This window comes from Physcomitrium patens, chromosome 1 (genome assembly GCF_059467195.1).
Source record: "Physcomitrium patens ecotype Gransden chromosome 1, ASM5946719v1, whole genome shotgun sequence".
NCBI lineage: Eukaryota > Viridiplantae > Streptophyta > Bryopsida > Funariales > Funariaceae > Physcomitrium > Physcomitrium patens.
Window position 1 is genome coordinate 2,596,547 of NC_143410.1, and position 20,758 is coordinate 2,617,304.

Below are 20,758 nucleotides of genomic sequence, written 5' to 3' on the forward strand. Positions count from 1 at the left end.
AATGGAAGAAAGATAGAAGACCATATCTAATAAAATTGACTCATAGTGTGAATCTTTCTACAAGCTATCACTATTTTTGTTTTTGGATTCTCATTAAAATATATGCTAGAGTTTTAAAGACTAACATGAATGCAATTAAAGTCAAAATTTTATTTTTATATAAATATATCATTATAACGTAATTATTAGATGGCATTTATTTTACAAAATAATGTGATATATGGTTCTATAAATTAGAAAGGATCAAATTGAGCTCATTACAACTACATAGAACTATTGATAAAAGACTTTTGTACCTTAAAGTAGAAACAATAGAGACTATCTAAAAAATTCTAATCTTATCTTTATATAAGACCAACTATAAAAAATATATCTTTTAAATATATATATATATATATATATATATATGTTATGTGTATATATATATATATATATATATATATATATAAGAATGTGTTGGTTCAATTCAAACGAGTCACCTTTTAAGTATTAGTTGATTTAGAAAATGTTCTTGGAGTTGGTCCAAATAATGATAAAACCTTAGAGCCAAAATTTAGTATTGTAATTCAAGTACATAAAGGATAGAAACTAGAAGTCATTATCACAAAGCCAATCACTATATATATGTATATATATATATATATATATATATATATATATACACATATATAGTAGCAAAAACTCGTACTATTAGCCACGTTTTAATGGTGGATTTAATACAACATGGTGGAATTTCCACAATACATATTATGTGTAGTAAATGTTGTCTATCAAAATGGTAGGGCTTTTTGAAGAAGTACTAGACACATTGATTTGAGTAAGTGCTTTATTACTAGAGAATGATTTGTTATCAACCACAATATTTCCATCACATTATTTGGTTGCTAAATAAGAAGATAGTTCTTCTAAAAATTATTTGATCATTACAATCCCATTGTTGATTTTTTGTGATTAAAACACTAATTTTTATTCTTGTGAGTACAAACTTGCCATTCTTTGTATATTTATATTTCTATATATAATAAAAATCTATGGTGTTAGTTGCAAAAAAGGTGTAAATTTTAATTTGCGATTGCTAATTCAATAATTCATCACTCTTGAAGAAAAGTTGTCTAGCAAAATAGAAAATAAAGAGAAAATAAAATAATAGAATTATTTATTTTTTCATTTTAATTAATAAATATATATTTTATTTATTACAAAAATAAAATAACCAAGTTAATTTTTTTTGAATAAACTAAAATTATAATGATAATTTTGTCTTCATTGTTTTTAGAATATAGGATCTTGATCATGATTAGAAAAGTGCAATGTGATAGGACAACATACAACTATTTAGGCATAAAATTGAAATTCTAAGATCTATCCCTATGTTCTTTAATGATTACTTTTGAGATTTATTAATAGCCATTACAAATTCTACCTTTAATAGAAACTACCTTCTCTACAACTTAAAGAAAATCTTTGCAAATGATGGGTATAATATGATCCTTGGAAGAAAAGCTAATTGTTCCTTGAGATAATTTACACCAAGAGATGTAAATGTGTATGCAACATCATATTGTCAAATATTCTTTTGAAATTCCTTGTTTTATTCAACTACTCCATCAAGTAGTTCACTAATTAATAGTAGAACTTAAAGAAGTAAAAGTTGAACCTTTCTATGAAACAACATATAAAATATTTTAGATTTAATTTTGTTGATATTATGGTTTGTTCATCCATCCAATGAAGTGTTGCAATGTAAGCATTCAACATCCGTATTTCCAATATTATAACAATCTTTTTCTTTTATTATAATATGCACAAAAAAGTTGCATTCCTTGTTCACCAATTTTTATAGTTACACCTTGTCTTTAAGCTCTCTCCCAATTTCTTTAACGTTGTTGAGCAAGTGCTCTAGGATAAACTATTTCAGCTTCTCTTTGGACTCTCTCACATTATTATTCTATTGTTCAGCAATTGCTCTTTAATTAATTCTGATCATTGTCAAAGCTACACTTTATCACATTACAAAAGACTTCATAAGCTTAATTCTATATTACACGGGACTTTATAAGCCCAAAACAAGCTCAATAATTTCTTCAATGAAAATTTAATTATAAAGAAAAAAAAATGAAAAAAATGAAAAAAAAAAAAAAAAAAAAAAATCAACAACATACATAGTGATGTACAATACTTGAGCTCATTTGGTATTCACATGCCAAAGGGCGCATAGTGCTGAAATGTTTTTTAAAAAAAAAACAAAAATAAACAAAACAAAACAAAACAAATAAACAAAAAAAATCAAAAACTTACTAGCATAATATTAATGAAGATGATGACCATGATTCTATAATAATAATAATATTTGATGCAAATACACAACTAATATAATCTTCACTCATGTATAATCAACTTTCTTCTTATATAAAGGATCAATTTGTACTTGTAAATGATTGCAATAATCACAATAATAAAAAATATAATATTTGTCTTCAACAAATGAAGATCTAGAATTAACAAAGTATATGTGTATTATGGAACTGGCAAAAATTAGGAAGTTCTAGCTTCATAAACCATTTGCAAACTAATTTGTATTGAATGAAATATAAATACCTAATCTAAGAATTTTGGGAATTGGAGAAAAGATGATTTATAGAGTTGCAACTTTATCTTCATTAGATAAAGATCTACAATAAATACATGAATTCTAACTTGTAACAAATATGTATTGAAGATAATAAGCAACAAAATATGTGCACAAATGAAATTGCTAAATTGATTACTATGTGTGACTTCACAAAAATTATTGAGGATAAATCACATTAAAAACTTCTTTGTCATCCTCTTCACTCTTCCTTGCTATGTTTGCTAATTTTTCATCATGTATCTTATTAAGCATTGCAAATGCTTCATTGCTAACTACTCTCAATTGTAGTATACAATATGGGAAACAAATTAGAATGATCACTATTTTGCATCATTGAAAAATTAATAAATCTATTGGATTTATAAATAAGTCATGATTAATAATGTGAAACTCCACAATCGATTCATAAAAATAATGAACACATAGTATTAGAAAAAATTAAAAATTAAAAATTAAAATCTATAATATATATAGTGTTGAATATTGTTTGAGGTCATTTGGTATTTACAAGCTAAAAGACACACAATGCTAGAATAAATTAAGCCAAAAGGTGCACAACTTTGCACCAAATTCAAATTGAATTTTCCATTAGAATTCCAAAACATAAATATTATATAGCAATGACAACCAATAGAGAGAATTAATAGTATCTTTTTAGAAATTATGTGTTAATACTATCTTTTCAAAAGTTAATAGTATATTTTTAGAAGTGGTGTATTAACAATATCTTTTGTGTGTTAATAATATCTTTCCAAAAGTTGGTAGAAGTATTAAACATACAATTTTTAATTTTTGATAGATAAATGGTTGAATTAAATTTGCTTTACTTTTGATGAAAACGATGAGAAATGCGGCCAATCAAAGAGTGTTTTTATCTCTTGTTGTTTGTTTCATAAGTTGCCTTATATAATAGATAATATTAATTAAAACCATCTACCAATTAGGTATTTCTTTTGTTTTGTAATAAAATACATCAATAAAGGATGTCCAACACTCTATGTTATTAAGAATAGCCAAAACAATTAATATTAAAATTAAAGCCTTGTAAAAATTTCTCCAAAATCATAACTTTAACATCAAGAAGTGTTTAAACTAAAGAATAGTAGAAAGAAGAATAAAAATATATTTGGTTGGCAAAGAAGGTTTTTTAGTAGTGATAAATAAGCAACAAAAACTATAATAGATCTTGCCACATATAATAGATAAAGAAGATACTATTTAAGGACAAAAATGACTTATATTGGTAAAAGTTTGTTTGAAGATCTAAATACCTCTTTGCAAGCTTATAAAGAAATAAATCTTTCAAAAATTTAATTCATATAATACATATAACAAACAAAACCATATTAAAGATAAATAATATATCATATGAGACTAAGATGTAGTTATGAAAAAAGACAAATAGCTAAATTTAGAGAGAAAAATAGACAAGACTAGTCATTAAAGAAGAAATTCTAATGCATTAAATATCATCCAAAAAAAGATATACATATAAATGAGACAAAATTGATCATATACATATATTGATAAATAACATCTACTATCCATACAAAAATTAAATCCATCCAAGTTTAATAAAAACACTTTAAGATTGTAATAAATGTTGCCAATTGCAATAGAAAAGAACAAAGATATCAGGATTACGAAGATAAAAGTAACCAACAAACTATATATGGGAAGATGTCTAAAGTAGAAGAATATATACTAAACAAGAACAACAAGATTAGAGTTAGATGTAATTATAAATGACGTACAAATTACGTATGAATTTGTATAATAATAGACAAGCCACTAAGTAACACTTCAAATAGGCATCGCTCTGTGCGCATTCCTAGTTAGGCTGAATTTTTAGGGTTCCATGGCTGGGTTGAGTTTATATCAAGTCGATATCGATCGCCTCTCAGCGTTTGGAGGTGCTACGCTGTCTTCTGAGCCCCTGTATTGATCTCTGATGCTGCAGCCGCACTCTACCAAATGGAATTTTCTCCCAGTGCAGCAGTATGTTGATCTTACAACCTAGTTGACATCAGGTCGAGCTTTTGGATCGTGGTCAATATGCAATTGACTTCACGTGTGAAGATTAGCAGGGTGCAAGGCTGGATAGAGTAGTTTGGATTAGGGCAGCAACTCACTACGGATTTGTTGTTACCTGTGTTTGCTACTCACCGTAAGATACAAATCAAGGATAGAAATGCAGCCAATTCTTGAGGCTTCGTCCTCAATCTTGGGTCAAACTGGCACCAAAAAAATTCTCCACTCCAAACATGTTGAAGCTCATCATGCACATTGCGTATCAAATCAAAGGATTCTAGGTCAGTATGCATTTGACGTTACCCCCAATTGAAATCCTTGGTTGCGTTGATCGGGTCCTTTCGGCAATATGTCGATCCGCAGTGGCCCCAGATTGAATGTATGAGCATCCACGTCCTCGCCATCTGTGCACATTTTTTATTTTATCTATTGCTTCGCAGCAGCGTGACTGGTCGGAAGTCATGACGCTCATCTCCCCGTGGTGGCTAATTCAAAACTCTGTCCTCGCCATGAGCTTACGCTCGCAGTGTGCACAGATCCTTTTGCAGTTGTATCATAGTTGTGACCGCTTTGTATCTCCAACTGACGAGATGGAGGGAACACCGATGATCACGGCGTCTAGTATCCGTCAAATTATGACATATCCTCTCCTCATTGACCGTCTGCGAGTCTCTTATTTCGAAATAGCCAATTTCACCATCCTGCACACAATACGTCATGCGATTGCGGCTTCGGGCTTGACGGACCATGGGAAGTCTGCATCGCCTACTCTTTTGCTCATGCCGGCGTGGTGCACAATTCCCGAGCGACCTTACCTCCTCGTAAAGAGCGTCACCGTATTTCCAGAGAATGGGTAGAAGGGCTTGCCAGCTGTGGCTGGCACTTTCGTGCTGTCGTCCTTGGAAAGAGGTATACAATCCTCGCACTTTTGGCAATCGTTTTTTTCTGTTAGAATCGTCCGCTATTGGTTTCGGAAAAATCACTTCCTCCGCAAGCGTTTCCTCTTGCCGTCTTTGTCTCAATCGCAAAGTCAGTATATTTAGCTCGTTTTGCACTTCTAAATTGGTTTTTTCTCTCGGAGAACAACTCTCTGAATTCATTGCATGATGTGATTTCGCACAGATTCAGTCCGCTTACTTGATTTGAAGAATTACAAGAACATTCATAGCTAGGGCGAGCCATAGCCTCCGATGATAAACGCCCCTCCCATGTCGTCAATGGTCACAAATGAGTAGTTCTTGTAGATAATCTGAAGCGCCTGGGGTTGTAGAAGCCGCAGCGCGAGCAGGCGACATTATCTCCTGCGCAACGCTGTCGTGCGAGCCTCTAGTGCTCGGGGAGTGGCTGTCGAGAAGCACCCACCTCGACCTGGTGGGATCCTTCACACCGTCCATGAGAGAATGCGACGACGCGTGCACACACATGAGCAAGGTAGTGGTGGACACTGTGCACGCAATTGAAGCGTCAGGGGATATGGTTCAACCCCTACAGCAGCAAATCGTAGCGCGAGAGCACATTGTGAAGAGCTTGGCGGAGGTAGTGCGGGGAATTGCGGCCAGCCGAGCATCGGAGCTCGACATTACGCTCTTCAAAAGCGTCGGCTACATCGTCGGAGACGTCACGGCCGCGTTCTTAGTCCACGAGACCACCACCTCCACCACCTCCACCACCTCCACCACCTCTATTTCTCCTTCTACTTCCCCTTCCACTTAAGTCTTTCATTCTTTCTATGTTCATGGCGCTCTCCCAACACACTATTTGCCTCTCATTTCTAACTCGTTAAGTTCTATGTTGATGACCAAGCTTGGGTAATAATGAAAATGCTAACCAAAGCATGTAAACATGTAAAATAATGTTGTTTTTATTTTGGTGATGGAATTTAAATGCAAAAACTTGTTACAAAGGTGTTACAAAGATGGAATATGTTATAGGATGATGAATGGATCCTTGTTCTATATTATTTTCACTTTCAATGGGTGTAATCTTTTGTTTTCTTCTTATATTGTTTTTGGAAAGTTTAGTTGTGTAAGATTTTGAATGAATTGGTTTTTCTTTTTTTCTTTTTTCTTCTTCTTAAGTGGTTTATATTTTGGATCTTTGAAAAATTAAAATGTAACACTTTGATATGTTGGTGAAGTAGTTTTTGATTAGATTTTAAAAAAAATATTTACATCTAAAATAAGAAATTTAATTGATAGGATTGGAATTGTGTTAAAGCAAAATTTAGGTAGTGCAAACACTTTATTAGAATTTATCATATGATAATCAGTTATAAGTTCCAATAAAGAATTGGAAATACAATATACAAACAAGGGAATAGAATGCAGTTCTAATTTTGGTAACAATGAAGTTAATATTAATGTGGATATTAGAACTTGAGTTTAAAAATAAACTATGAGCAATAGAACTATAACATATTATTAATACCCATGTCTTATTTAAGTCAAATCTTTATAAAAGCATATGATTAAGACTATTCTAAGCAATTTCAACATATTAAAATTCTAATCTTTATAAATTTTTAAATTGACTTGTATATGCTTTTATTTACTCAAAGCACCACAATATAAACTAATATAAATTTCATCTTTAGATCTTCAGGTTGAATAGATTGCTAAATAAATAATCAACTTTATATATGCAATAATTTACAATGAATATATAAATAATAAAGAAATACATATAATATAACCTTTATTTAGATTTAATCTAAAAATTTTGTATATATATATATATATATATTTGATGATCTTTATAAAAAATCTAAAAAACTTTTGTAAATTTAAAAGATTATAATGCCAAACCTAAGTAACATAAATAAAATTCATCTATTCTGTAAAAGTACTAAATTAATATATTTACTACAAACATGATCAATATACTATAAGATTAAATAATAAATGTAAAGAACAATTCAACTATAGGATATCTCATCAAGAATCTATAATGTAAGGATATTATGTAAGTAATTATTCAACATTTTATATAGAATAAAAAAATAAATATTTATATGATATCTCATTAAAATCTAGTATCAAAGGCCATATATAAGTATATATTAATTATCTTATATGTATCTTTAAGATCCATAATTATATTAGAAATCTGTGTTATTAAAGTTATGTATTTAGATGAGTTATACATTTAACATGTATTGACATGTACTTATAAGTAATAAAAAATAAAATAAAATAAAAAATAAAGTAGTCTAAAAAAATTCAAACTTAAAATCCAACATTCTAAAATAGATGTAAGCTAATAATTTTGACTATTCTTTATATATATATATATATATATAAGTAAGAAAACAAAATATCTTAATACAAAAAATATGAAATTTAAAAATTAAAATTTAGTATAAATAAAAAATACTATAATCAAATACAATCTATAATAAATATAAATTAATCCTTTGAATAAATTTGATAGCATTTAAACGATATACAATAGATTCTTTTTATTCTAGTTTATTTTTTCTTTTTTAAGCTAAAATAAAATATTTTTTATTTATAATTCTAATTTTAAGACTAAATATTAAAGTTTTAAAATCAAAAATAGATATTGAAATAATTATATCATTTTTTCTATAAATAATAAAATTATATAATTAATTAAAATAAAAAACCAAAAAATATATTATTTTATTTAAGCTTCTTAATCTTATTAAAAAACAAAGATTTTCAATAAAATAGAACTTATTTTAATATTCATTGTATCAATATATCACAAATTAAATATTTCAAATTAATAATTTTCTTTAATATGTTATAAAGTTGAAAAGCATTTTGACACTTGAAAAATAATAAAAAAATATTTTATAATGAATTCTTCTAATAAGCTATTAATTTACATATTAAAAAATTGATTTAACAAAGCATTTTTAAATATTTATTTAAGAATGTTCTTGACTATTTTAGTAGCAAAAACATCTTATAAGCAAAGATGTATCAAGGACATGAATCACAAAACAACCGAAGAGTCAATACACTCTTAAGTCACTTGTGAAGAGTAATTTTTTACTTAAAGTAAGTTATAATTATTGAAACTAAAATTACTATTGCTAAAAGCACAAAAACTAGGAACTCTTAAAACAAGGCTAAGAATATGAAAGGCATTGGCAAGAGTGAAGAAGGCCTCACTCTTGCCTCAATATATACTACTTAACTAAGAATATATGTGGCAATATTCTACATATCATTTGATATATGTCCAACTTGTGGGACATGTGTCTAACTTGCAAGACAAGTTTTCAACATATTCACCACTTCGCCAACTTATACTACAAGTGAAAAATATGTACAACATGTGGCAAACTTGTTAACCAAGTTTTTAATCTATTAATTACATATAAATACTTGTAAAGACAAATTTGCATCTGTGAAGCATCTTAAAATCTCATCCATAAGATATTATCAAATTTATTTAATTTTATTTAGTTTTTTTAAATTCCTCTTATCTTATTAATTAGTAGTTTTAATGCATATGTCTATGACATGATAAAAAATATATGAAAAATAATTTATTGAAATAAAAATCAACTACAAATATTATAAAAAAAAAACTCTATATAAAATTATTATTACTTTATTCCATACTAAGATAAATTTAAATTGTGCATAAAAGTTGAAGTGAGATTTTCTAAAGTCTACCTATCTATTTTCTATTTGGATAAGAATTTGCTCTAACCATATAGCATTTAAGAAAGTATCCTAATTTTACACGTGTTTTTTGATAGAATTGACAAAAGATGATATTACATTACAATAATAAAATGTTCAACATATATAGAGTAACTAATCTTAATCTCTCACATTGCCTTTTATTGTTTATTAATATTTTTAAATTTCGGATTTTAATTTTAAAAAGTAAATTCTTTAATTTTATTTTTGATTGAATTAAAATATATATGTTTTATTTTTCATAGATTTAATATGTTTAAATTTTTTTTGAAATTAATTAGGCTAAATAGAAATTAAAAATATTGACATCTTAATTTTTTTTAAAACATAAATAGATTGGAAGATATTAATAATTTTATAAATCAAAATATTAATTATTAAGGTAAATGCTCATCAATATTTTTAGAATTATTATATGGTAACTTTGTGATCTTAAGTTGTAACAAACAATTAAGATTCAAATGATTAAAAATAATATAAAATAATAATATAAAATATTCTTTAATTTTTTAAAAAACATGATATATTGCAAAAGAAACCATATTGTATATTTTAGTTTCACATAAAGTAATAACAAACTTGCATCCATATTAATTGTTATAAAGACAATTAATGACAAACTTTGTGACACTCTTTGATATTTATCAAAAGAAATTGTTAACAACAATTGGCTTGAGTATAGTATCATAGTGACATACAAGCATGTCTAGCAAGCATAAGAAGAGGCTACATTAAAAGTTTTTAGTTTGTAAGAAATTGTGTATCAAATTTTTTGATGTTACAAAGTACTAGAGACTACAATGCTTGAAACATATACTATATTAAAAAATAATTGTAATTAGTTTTCTTTACTTATTATTGCCTATGGACCATCTATATATGGCTTCAATTATTTATATTTGTTGATTGTCATTGATATAATATATTTAAAGAAAAAATATCTAATGATGCTACTTTATGCCACTATCATTAATACATAGGATTTTTTATTCTATATTTATTTTGACGTTATAAATACACAAAATAATGCAAACTAGAGGTAGTTTTTAGTTCATCTGAGCATTACAATTGTTGCATATTCAAGCCTTACAAGACTCATGTTTTTAAACCATTAAAATTATCTACTTAAAGACATTGATAATGTTTATTCAAAAATTTATCATGTTTTTTGCTTGTACTATCTTGCTAGGAATCTCAAACTTGCATTAAAAAATGTCTAGCTTATTCAAGTTCTTTAGAAAACATCATAAACCAAAATCTTAGTTAATTTTAAAGAGAGCATTGTTGCAATAGAAAAAATAAATGCCAATGCATGGTTCTAATTAGAAGAATACATACCTCAACAATACAAGGCCACTTTATTTTTTGTTGGAATGCACTTTGCCATCTAACCTCTAATATTGCAAAGTCTTTAAACTTGTCGCTTTTGGAAGGCCATGATTAGAATATCTTGGTCATGAAGGATATTATTTGTTGCAAGCTAATGTGCTAATTAACAACATGCTATGAACAAGCCATGAAGCTACCAACAAATGGTCTTGTTTTATTATATGAGAGACTTTTCTAAAATTCAATTCCAACAAATCTATTGTTATTGTTTCTTGAGAACCCTTATAGTCACATCACATGTGTATTGTAGCATCAAAGTTGTGTTCTTTGTACATGCATGTGGGTTGATTTGTAACAAATAGAAATATTTGTAATTGTCCATTTTCCAAAACTCCTAAATTTTCAAGGATGTTTCCAAAATCTTCAAAAAAAACAAGTATATCTATCAAAATATTGCAATATACAAGAATATATATAAGAACATATATCAAATATGGAAATATATTTCAAACTTGCTGATTTAAATGGCTCCTTATGATGATGAAACAGAGTCTCTACAACCACTATTTAAAGGTTTGTAGGGGGCAATTTCACAGATACAACGGCCATTGTGCGTGCAATGAAGTCGAATCTTCATGCCTTCTTTTCTGTGAAAACAGTAAGAATACACTACACACCTGCTGTTTTTTCAAACAAAAATGTAAATTGATTCATGAGATGGTTCTCTCACATTCACAGGTAAATCATCATTTTTAGTTCATAGCTTTTCACGTTAAACATGCAAAAAACAATGGACAAGATCGTCCTTTGTCCTCCACACGTAGCACATCGACACCCTTACAGCTGACAAATCTAGTTCAAAGTGTGCGTCTTATACCACGTTCATCATGGACACTAAACCAATGTTTTCTATCTAAATAAAGCGTTGCACATACCCCCGATTTCTTGAATCCTTGACGAGTAGAATTATACCCAACAACCAACTTATGATGTTTCCTGTGATCCTTCTGCAGCAAGCTGGAAAAACTCTCACCATCACCATGACAACAATGAGCTCCACAGTTTCATAGCTGGGCACAGGCTGCAACCACCTCTTCAAAGCCCACAAGTGACCTTCTAGTGTGGAATAATACTAAAAAATTAAATTAAATTAAAATGCGAAGAGGGTGGTGGAACTACTTCCAGCATGTTTGAATAAACAACATTGAGATCTTCAGAATGCTTGAGAACACTGAACACTGAAGGAAGCCATGCAGGATGACACCGCAACTCCCTGTGTTCTATAAATTTATTGTATGACAACAAGCTTTGGATCGAAAGTAGGGTACTAATACGCTACAGGTTGAATTGAAGATCAACGCAGCAAGTGATCAAAAATGAAGGCGAAAGCAATGTCCCAAACTTCACGGTGATTGACGAAACCGTAAATTTGCAAGGTACTGCATTCTGTCACAAATTGCACGTCATTGATAAGAAGATAGCAATGATCTGAAATGGGTTTTTTTTTTATTTCATTTTATTTTATCATTGAGTCGATTTCAAATTGGTCAAAGTGACGCACAATCATACAAGTAGACAGCAGAATCAAATTCTTAAAATTTGTGCGCACCCACAAAACCACATTGATTATATTTTACTTTTAATGACAGCACATCATGTTACTAAACATGCAATACATCGTGCACAACTGGAAAATAAATCGGTGAAGGTACTATTACTATGAACACTCCAGAAGCTGGCATGACTTCCTGCAAAATTTTACATACTGCTAAGCTACTAAAATCAATCCAAACAAGGTAATGATGTTGTTCTTTGGTAACTTATTTTGTGTTCTATTTTGCTCTCAAAAATCCTTTCTAACACATTCAAAAATTACTTTTCTTGGAATCCTAAGGTAGCTTAAAAACATATCCAAACACACTCTTTTGACTTTCTAAAGCGGTGATGTCACATATTCTTTTGGGTCGCACCGTAGCACTTTTTGAAGTGTATAAATGACCCCTACTGCTAAGTTTTACAACACGTCAAAAAGTTTTACATCTCTAATAAAAATAAAAATAAAAAAACACTTTAAGACATTCTATGTAGATGGTTGTAACTTGACCAAAATAACCTCCCAGAAATCAAAACTTTTTTCAACATACATTGTAGACAACAAAGAGTTTTGAAACTTTTGGTAAAATTGCACAAAATCTTCAAAAAAAATTCAAACTTCTCCGAGGACATTCGAGTAGTGTCTGAATAATACCAAGAATATGGGAACTTTTAAAAACTGATGTTTAAAAATTAAAAAGAATATTGTAACAAAGGGTGGTTTTTGGTCTATTTTTGCTAAAATATTGGCAACGGATTCTAAAATTAAACAAATATAAATTTTATGGATATATCCATTTTGTATAAACAGAAAATATTTCTGTACATAATCTGTAGTAACAATTATTAAAAGAGAAACACCACTTTAAAAAATCAAGAAACTTGGTCATCAAAATTTTTTGTATTAATTTAAATAAAATAATAGCACTAAATTTAACTTTGTATTTGTAAAAAAAATAAATTCTTACACATTACAATTTTTAGAATAAAAAATATTATATTACTATTCTATACTACAAAATTTTCAAAAATAAAATTTTCACTGTTAAAATATATATTTTATAATTTTCATTTTAGTACTTATTAAAGAGACAAAAAAATCTAATAAAAAATAATGAATTATTTTTTTGAATAAAAAATTATATATAAATATAAATATATATATATGTATATTTATATTTATTTGATCATAAACTAATATTAAAGTAATAGCTTATTTTAGATATTCAAGTAATTATAAATCCTAGTGTTAGATAAGACCATCAATTTTAAGGGTCTATGTGCTATTTTGGACTTTGTTAGATTATATAATGTTTCAAAAATATTTTTTGGCTAATGTACTTTTTGAAAAAATGTATTAGCATATACATATATGGTTCTATATAGAAATTTCTTTAAAAGTTTGGCAAATAATTCAACAAACATATCTTTATACACAACTACTTTAAAAATTCCTTTAAGAACATTCTTCTCCACAACTCAAAACAAAAAGTTCAAACTCTTCATAAACCATTGTCCATACTTAAATATTTGGTTTGGTTCCCTATAAAAAATAAAAAATAGAATCCCACAAAACATGGTAGTGGAAGTGGTGGAGGAGAAAGAAAGAGAGCAAAGGAAGTACACACACAATAAAGAAAGATTGACTCCGTTGCATCGGACGACGTTAAGCACGTTTTGGTGGAAAAACCCAAACAACAACAACACGAAGAATCTCCAATAACAATAACAGCAACAACAATTGCAACAACTCACGAACATGTCGCGAAGGGAAACAACGGCGTCGCCACCATCGCAACGAGCGCCAACTTCCCCCGAAGAGGAGGACGAAAAGGACAACGAGGAAGACAAGGAAACGCGAGAGTGCGACGCACCTTGGAAGCAACGCCCGAACGTGGTCACACACACACACACAGCTGCGCTTCTTTCCTGCAGGGAAAGAAGGAAAGAAAGGAAGGAAATAAGGAAGGCCCACCCACTTGGGGACTCACTGATTGATTGGAAAGAAAGGGTGAAAGAAAGAGAAAGAAAGAGAAAGAAAGAGATTAGTGAGCGAGAGAGATCACTCATCACTGCACACACAAAAACCAGTACAGTGTATGTATCAGGGCAACAGAATGTATTGGGTGGGAAAGCGACTTGGCGGATACAAATCGGGGCCCCCCACAAGAGAAAGAATCTGGGTGGAGGAGCAGGATCCGTGAGGGAGGATTTGGCACCTCACACGCACATAAACCAACTCAGGATCGATGCGCAGTGTATTCCTTCCCCTCGGACAGATGTACCCAGACTCGATGCTTTCTGCACCCCCCCTGGAAATAAAAATAAACAAAAGGAACGATCCTGAGGCTAAGAAATAGCACGGTAGCAACAACAGTAGCAACAACACAAGCAGCAGCAATTTGGGTCGACGTTCCTCGTCGGCGGTTGCCCAGATTTGGAACGAATTTTCGCAAAGGTCAGACACCCAGCCAGCCTGTGGCCCCGCACGCTCCATGCGTTTACGCGGCTTTGGCTCTCTTCTTCTTCTCTGTCTCCATCACGGACAGAGTCTCCCTAACCTTGAAAATTGTAGACCGACCACGACGACCTATTATAATCATAATACCCTACACTCATGGACGTTGCTTCTTCGCCCACGATTCGCCCTTCTCATGGGGTCCATCTCTCGGCGGAAGGTGATGGGCAGCAGCCAGCCTTGGAGGTCTTATATAATGCTTCCTTCGTTCCGTATCTTTCATCGTTCACTCGGTTATCCTTGACCTCACCGCGCCGCTCGCAGTGAAGTCCGGGTTTGGGTGCTTCTTTACTTTTCTTCTCTTTTGGAGTTGGGAAGATTTTTTTTTGCGGAGGATGTTTTGGGAGGGTTGGGGTTGAAGTTGTCTTGGTGATTGAGGCTGTGGCGGAGGAGTATTGATCGAAGTTTGGTGTTCAAGGAGGTGTTGCCTTTCATGGTCAGAAACGATCTTCGTCGCCGCTCTGCGTGCAGTCTTGCAGCAGTTGCTGGTTTTCACGATCGGGAGGTTCGTGTGGAGCGCGGGGTGGACTTGCTGCTCGTTTCTGGTGTGCGTTTGCTGCACGACTGTTGTTCCCTTTCCTGGGAATTCAACATTGATTGATTGACGAGCGACTTCGCGATCGGCATTGGTATTTGCCGCGTCGTGAGCTTTGCGACGTTTTCAGATATGGAGTGGAAGGGGTTTGCTGAGGGTGGTTTGGCGTCGATGATCGCCGGGTTCGCTACGCACCCTCTGGACCTTATCAAGGTCCGCATGCAGTTACAAGGGGAGGTTGCTACGTCGGGTTTCGCCCTCGCGCTCGAAGGTAGTCATGTTGCTCCTGCTGTACTCGGTGTCCCGAAACCGGGTCCCTTGGGAGTCGGTTTGAATGTGGCTCGTGCAGAAGGAGTGTATGCCCTCTACTCCGGTGTCTCCGCCACTTTGTTAAGACAAGCCATGTATTCGTCTACACGGATGGGTCTTTACGAGTTCTTGAAGCATCAGTGGAGAGACGAGAAACAAGAAGGCTCTGGGCTTCCTCTGTACAAAAAAGTGACCGCTGCATTGATTGCCGGGGCTTCCGGCGCCGTTGTTGGAAACCCTGCAGACTTGGCCATGGTCAGGATGCAAGCCGACGGTAGGCTGCCTATGCATGAGAGGAGGAACTACACCGGGGTCGGCAATGCTCTGTTACGGATGGTGAAACAAGACGGCGTGATGTCATTGTGGACGGGATCGGCTCCGACTGTGACTCGAGCCATGCTGGTGACCGCCGCTCAGTTGGCCACCTACGACCAGATCAAGGACTCCATTGCTGAGACCCACATGGTGCCGGAAGGGCTGGCCACGCAGGTGGTGGCAAGCTGCGGAGCGGGGGTGCTGGCATCCGTCGCTTCAAACCCCATCGACGTCGTGAAGACGAGAGTGATGAACATGAAAGTGACGCCTGGAGAAGGAGCTCCTTATCGAGGTGCTTTGGATTGTGCTGTGAAGACGGTGCGAGCGGAAGGTCCCATGGCTCTGTACAAGGGATTTGTCCCGACGGTGACTCGTCAAGGCCCCTTCGCCATAGTTCTGTTCCTGTCATTGGAGCAGATCAAGAAGCTGATCGAGGGCTGAATCAGATAATGACGAAAGATGTGTAGTTAAGCAATAGTTGAAGTGGATATAATAAGGTCCATATCTGAAGAGGTTGTCTCGGAGAATTGGGCTATGAGTCTCGGAACTAAATATACATAAGGGTTTGTATTCGTCTAAGCTTACGATGTGAAAAATGTTCAAGAACGTATTCCTTTCGGCACAGTAGCATATCGGTTTTTTACTGCCTCATTGATGAATCCTTCAAAATCCTCTCAACTGATCTTCCATACTTGTTTCCACCAAGGTTAGGTTGTACCCAGCCAGCGTTTCAATCTTCCAGTAAGTGTACGTAAACCATTGGCGTAGGTTCGTCACAGTCCACTTCCGGTTGTCTCGGTTTGTGTGCAGAAGTATTTACCGCGTCGTGCAGCATTCTTGACCAGGCGTGCACTTCACAGTACCTGTCTACTGCTGTCAATGCAAGGCTTCCACTCACAGACGGGATTATTTATTTCTCCGAGACAATAAAACCTGAAGTACACATTCGAGCGGGACATGGTCAGTGAAGACATTGAAACCGCAACGTGCATACGCGAATCATCATCGTTTCCCGCAAAGGGTCTCGGACAAATCATTTTCCATCAAGAGCCAACAACTGGAAAACCGTCAGTTTGCAACTCTGGCTCAATCATGACAACACGTTAACGTCCAGATATGAGCTTATGGGTCACATCAGTATCTTTATTTTCCAATCGACAGAACCTTGCAGGTTTGCATCAATTACTGGTTCTGCTCAAGATGAAACTTAAGAGACTGCACATAATGAAGTGAATATAGGTAACACTACCCCTAATATAGTTTTTTTTAAATGATTCCAGTTCTCAAAGAACACTTTCATCATGAACCCCACTTCAACTACAGAAAGAAAAACTGCATGAAAACCACATGCTGGTGCAGTACATCTAATTTTTCTACTTCAAAGTTCAATACAATCCCTTGATTGGTTCGTACTGAACGACGTTGTGAGAGATGGCATCTGAGCCAGCAAACTTCAGCTCACAGTAGAGTTCTCTGATTGCAAGCTCCGGTAGAATTGGAAACGATGCCCCAATTATTGTAACAATCGATAACGATGGAACCAGACTGGAGAAGTAATTGAAGCGTGCATCGAATGAGATATTAGCTAAATCATGCACACGCGACGAATTGTTCCAGTTGTGGCGTAGCTGCAGCCGCAGCGTCAAAGATCAACCACAACTTTCACGGAGGAGAGAAGACAAGACTCTGCCTTTTCCAAAGTTTTATTCGAATTGGTTGAAATCAAAAAATTGCTAGTTTTCCTGGTTGGCTGCATATTCAGAAAAAGCAGCACAAAACAACATTAAGGAAGGAAAAGATCTGGTGGGTTCCACTATTTTCATACATGGGGTGAATAACAATGTTCCTTCGAATTTGCATTGTGCCCTACTTGTGGGGTTTCTTAAATCTGGAGGGCAATGGTACAAAAGCTTTATACAAGTCTCAAGTTTGACAAGGAAAAAATTATGTTTGATAGCCTTGATTTTTGGAGAATTGCAAGCAGGAAGAGAACGTGATGTAGCCCAAATATTTTTTTTGATATGATTTTAAATGCAATAAATAATGTCTTGAATATGTTAATAGTATAATGTACAAAAACTAAAGAAAAATTTACATTAATATTGAGCAATTTTGAACATTTTTAAATTATTTTTTTTAACAATATCTATCTCTTCAAGAGGGCATACTAAAAATTCCAAGGAATATTTTTATGTAATGTAGGAAAAGAATGCATCTATCTCTTCTTTTCTCCTTATAATTTCTTGGTTGCTTTTTCAAAATATAAAGTCAAGTAAGCAAAGCTTATCAATTTTAATCAATCATATATATATATATATATATATATATATATAAAAATTATAGCCTCTTAAATATGGTCCCAAGTACAAAAAATGCCTTTGAAGGTGGTTTTTAATATAAAAATAATATCCTATAATTGCATAAGCAATGCAAAAATTTGTACATTTTTTTTTTCAAAAATTAATCAATTAAAAAAATTATGTTGTGAATTGTTCTATTATAAAATATTACATGCAACTAAATTGATCTTTTCTATGACATTTTGTCTCTTAATATATCTTTATTGAATACTCTTTTTTAATACCAAGTGATAGATCTTTACAAGACTTTAGAACCATAATCTTTCAAAGAAGGTAATTTGGCATGAAGATGCTTTGAGTCATATAAGTGTCAAATCTACCAATAAATAATAGCTAAATATTTATTTGATGTAATTTTTCTAAATACTATTTTTTATATACAAATAAAAATATGCTTAGTTTAAATATATATATATATATATATATATATATATATATAAAATAATTAGGTTATAAAATTATATATTAAACATACTAAAAAAATTACAAATAAATAACAAAAAAGAATGACAAAGCATAATCTTATTTTTTGTTATATTATTTGAAAACTAATATATATATATATAAGATTACGAAAGTGATTTATATTTATTTTTAGATTGCATTATGAGTGCAAAGTTTTTTTTTTGATAAATATGAAATCTGATTTTAAAAAATAAAATAAATTTATGTTTTAACTTTTCTTTCTTTTAAAACTCTTCTCATCTATTATAATTTGGTCTTTGAAACTTCCATCTAAATAAAGATTGTCATAAAATCTCTTTGTAAGAATTGCTACAGATGCATGCAAAAAAAGAAATTGAAAATGTGGAGATAGCTTGACACTGAAGGCTTCACCTATTGAAGGATGTTGACCCAATTAGAAAATGTAAAATATAGAAATTATAGGTGTTCATATTCTAGAGATATAATCAACTAAAATATAATAAGCCTTTTACATTAGAATTTGGAAGTATGATACTTATTATTATGAGGATTTTATTTGTCTACAAGATTTGTTTTTAAAAACTCAAAATTTGTGACAAAAAAATATTTAAAAAATATTTTAGAAAGATTTTAATACAAATAGTAATAAGGAAAATTTATTAAGTTAAAAATAAAAAATATCTATATATATATATATATATATATATATACATATATTTTTATATTCAAGAGACAAAAATAAAAAAATAACTAAATAAATAAAAAAATAACCAAAATTTATGTTATTTCAACGTCATTTGTTATATTTCTTTAATTTATGGTAATTTTTTGCTTATTACTTTACTATTATTTTCTTCATTTCTTGATTGCATCAAGAATCTTTTATTCTAATCTGCAATAGGAACTATTAGTTACTTCAATTACAAAAGTTTATATTATGTTATATATATGACATTTTAAAGTAGCTTCTTTCTTTTTTTTGTAGAAAAGTTTCATGGTTTTTTTTCAAATTTCATATTAATTATAGACAAACATTTTGTGGAAGGTTTGTGGAGGTGAAAAAAAAGAAAGATTTGGTCTCGGTTTTAAATATTTTTAAAAAGAAATATATTTCTAAACATATTATTTATATAATTATTATTGTAGGTAGTGTATTGTTTATATATGTAATCTACATAATTTTAAGGAGTAGTAGAGTACATATTAAGTTAGAAGAATTAGCAAAGTAGAGTCAATTATAAAATATAAGATATTTTTATCATAAAGAAAAATTTTGATATAAAGAAGGTAAAAAAGTATTAAATAATAATAATAATAATTTATATTTATATATTAGTAGTTATCATTCAAAAAATAAATTAAAAACCAGAAAATAACTAAAATAAAGAGAAGAATTGAGAAGATTCATAACAACTTCAACCATATATATATATATATATATATATATATAAATAATTTATAAGACTAAAATACATCTTGTTTAAACTACTAGTATATTTCATCATAGTTTAGAATAAGCTTTTGTTTTAAAACATTTTTGTTAAGGCTTATCAACAAATCTTTTAAATGAAATTGTTTAAAGAAGGTTTTTTTAAATAAAATTTACTCTCTAAGCTTAAAATAAGAAACTTCTAACAATTGTTTTAAATAACTTGAAAGAGTCTAAAAAATGTAGGTCTTGTAGAGACCTAAAATTCTATGTTAATGACATATAAACTTTCTTTATTAATAGCAAGTATAAGAACTTTGTCATTGTTGTTAGATATTATAGAATATAAGATATTCTTTATTTTAATATAATTGGCATCTAGTTGCTATATAAATTTAATAATTGGATTATTATATATTCTTTTTTTCAAATAGATAGGATAGATTAAAACTTATTCCATATTTTTATATAAAAAAAGATTGCAATAAGTCATTGCTTATTTGATTGCACTACAAAAAAGAAGATGTGTTTTAATAATTGAATTTAGTGTTGCTTTGATAACAAGTATTGTTTTCATGAATTTGTTAGTTTAATTTGTTAGT

The 20,758-nt window shown here is 31.1% G+C and overlaps 3 protein-coding genes across 4 annotated transcripts; 2 read left to right on the forward strand and 1 right to left on the reverse strand.

Annotated features, from left to right (window-relative positions):
• The first annotated feature begins 1,309 nt into the window (after positions 1-1,309).
• LOC112287933 (protein SAR DEFICIENT 4) lies at positions 1,310-6,568 on the forward strand. Its single transcript, XM_090256090.1, has 2 exons — positions 1,310-5,517; positions 5,912-6,568. The coding sequence occupies exons 1-2, from the start codon at positions 5,041-5,043 to the stop codon at positions 6,374-6,376; spliced, it is 942 nt and encodes a 313-aa protein (XP_090112216.1). The 5' UTR covers positions 1,310-5,040; the 3' UTR covers positions 6,377-6,568.
• Positions 6,569-11,222: 4,654 nt separating this feature from the next.
• Positions 11,223-14,878, reverse strand: LOC149989822 (uncharacterized). 2 transcript variants are annotated; one of them, XM_090255005.1, is made up of 3 exons: positions 14,484-14,878; positions 14,139-14,193; positions 11,223-12,117 (listed from the first exon to the last, which is right to left on the reverse strand). In XM_090255005.1, the coding sequence occupies exons 1-2, from the start codon at positions 14,759-14,761 to the stop codon at positions 14,163-14,165; spliced, it is 309 nt and encodes a 102-aa protein (XP_090111131.1). In that variant the 5' UTR covers positions 14,762-14,878; the 3' UTR covers positions 11,223-12,117; positions 14,139-14,162. The 2 variants fall into 2 exon arrangements, with proteins under 2 accessions (XP_090111131.1, XP_090111112.1); XM_090254986.1 differs by lacking the exon at positions 11,223-12,117 and having other exon boundaries at positions 13,692-14,193.
• Positions 14,879-15,015: 137 nt separating this feature from the next.
• On the forward strand, positions 15,016-16,571 carry LOC112285093 (mitochondrial uncoupling protein 4). The gene has a single exon (XM_024525630.3). The coding sequence runs from the start codon at positions 15,450-15,452 to the stop codon at positions 16,380-16,382; it is 933 nt and encodes a 310-aa protein (XP_024381398.1). The 5' UTR covers positions 15,016-15,449; the 3' UTR covers positions 16,383-16,571.
• Positions 16,572-20,758: the final 4,187 nt, after the last annotated feature.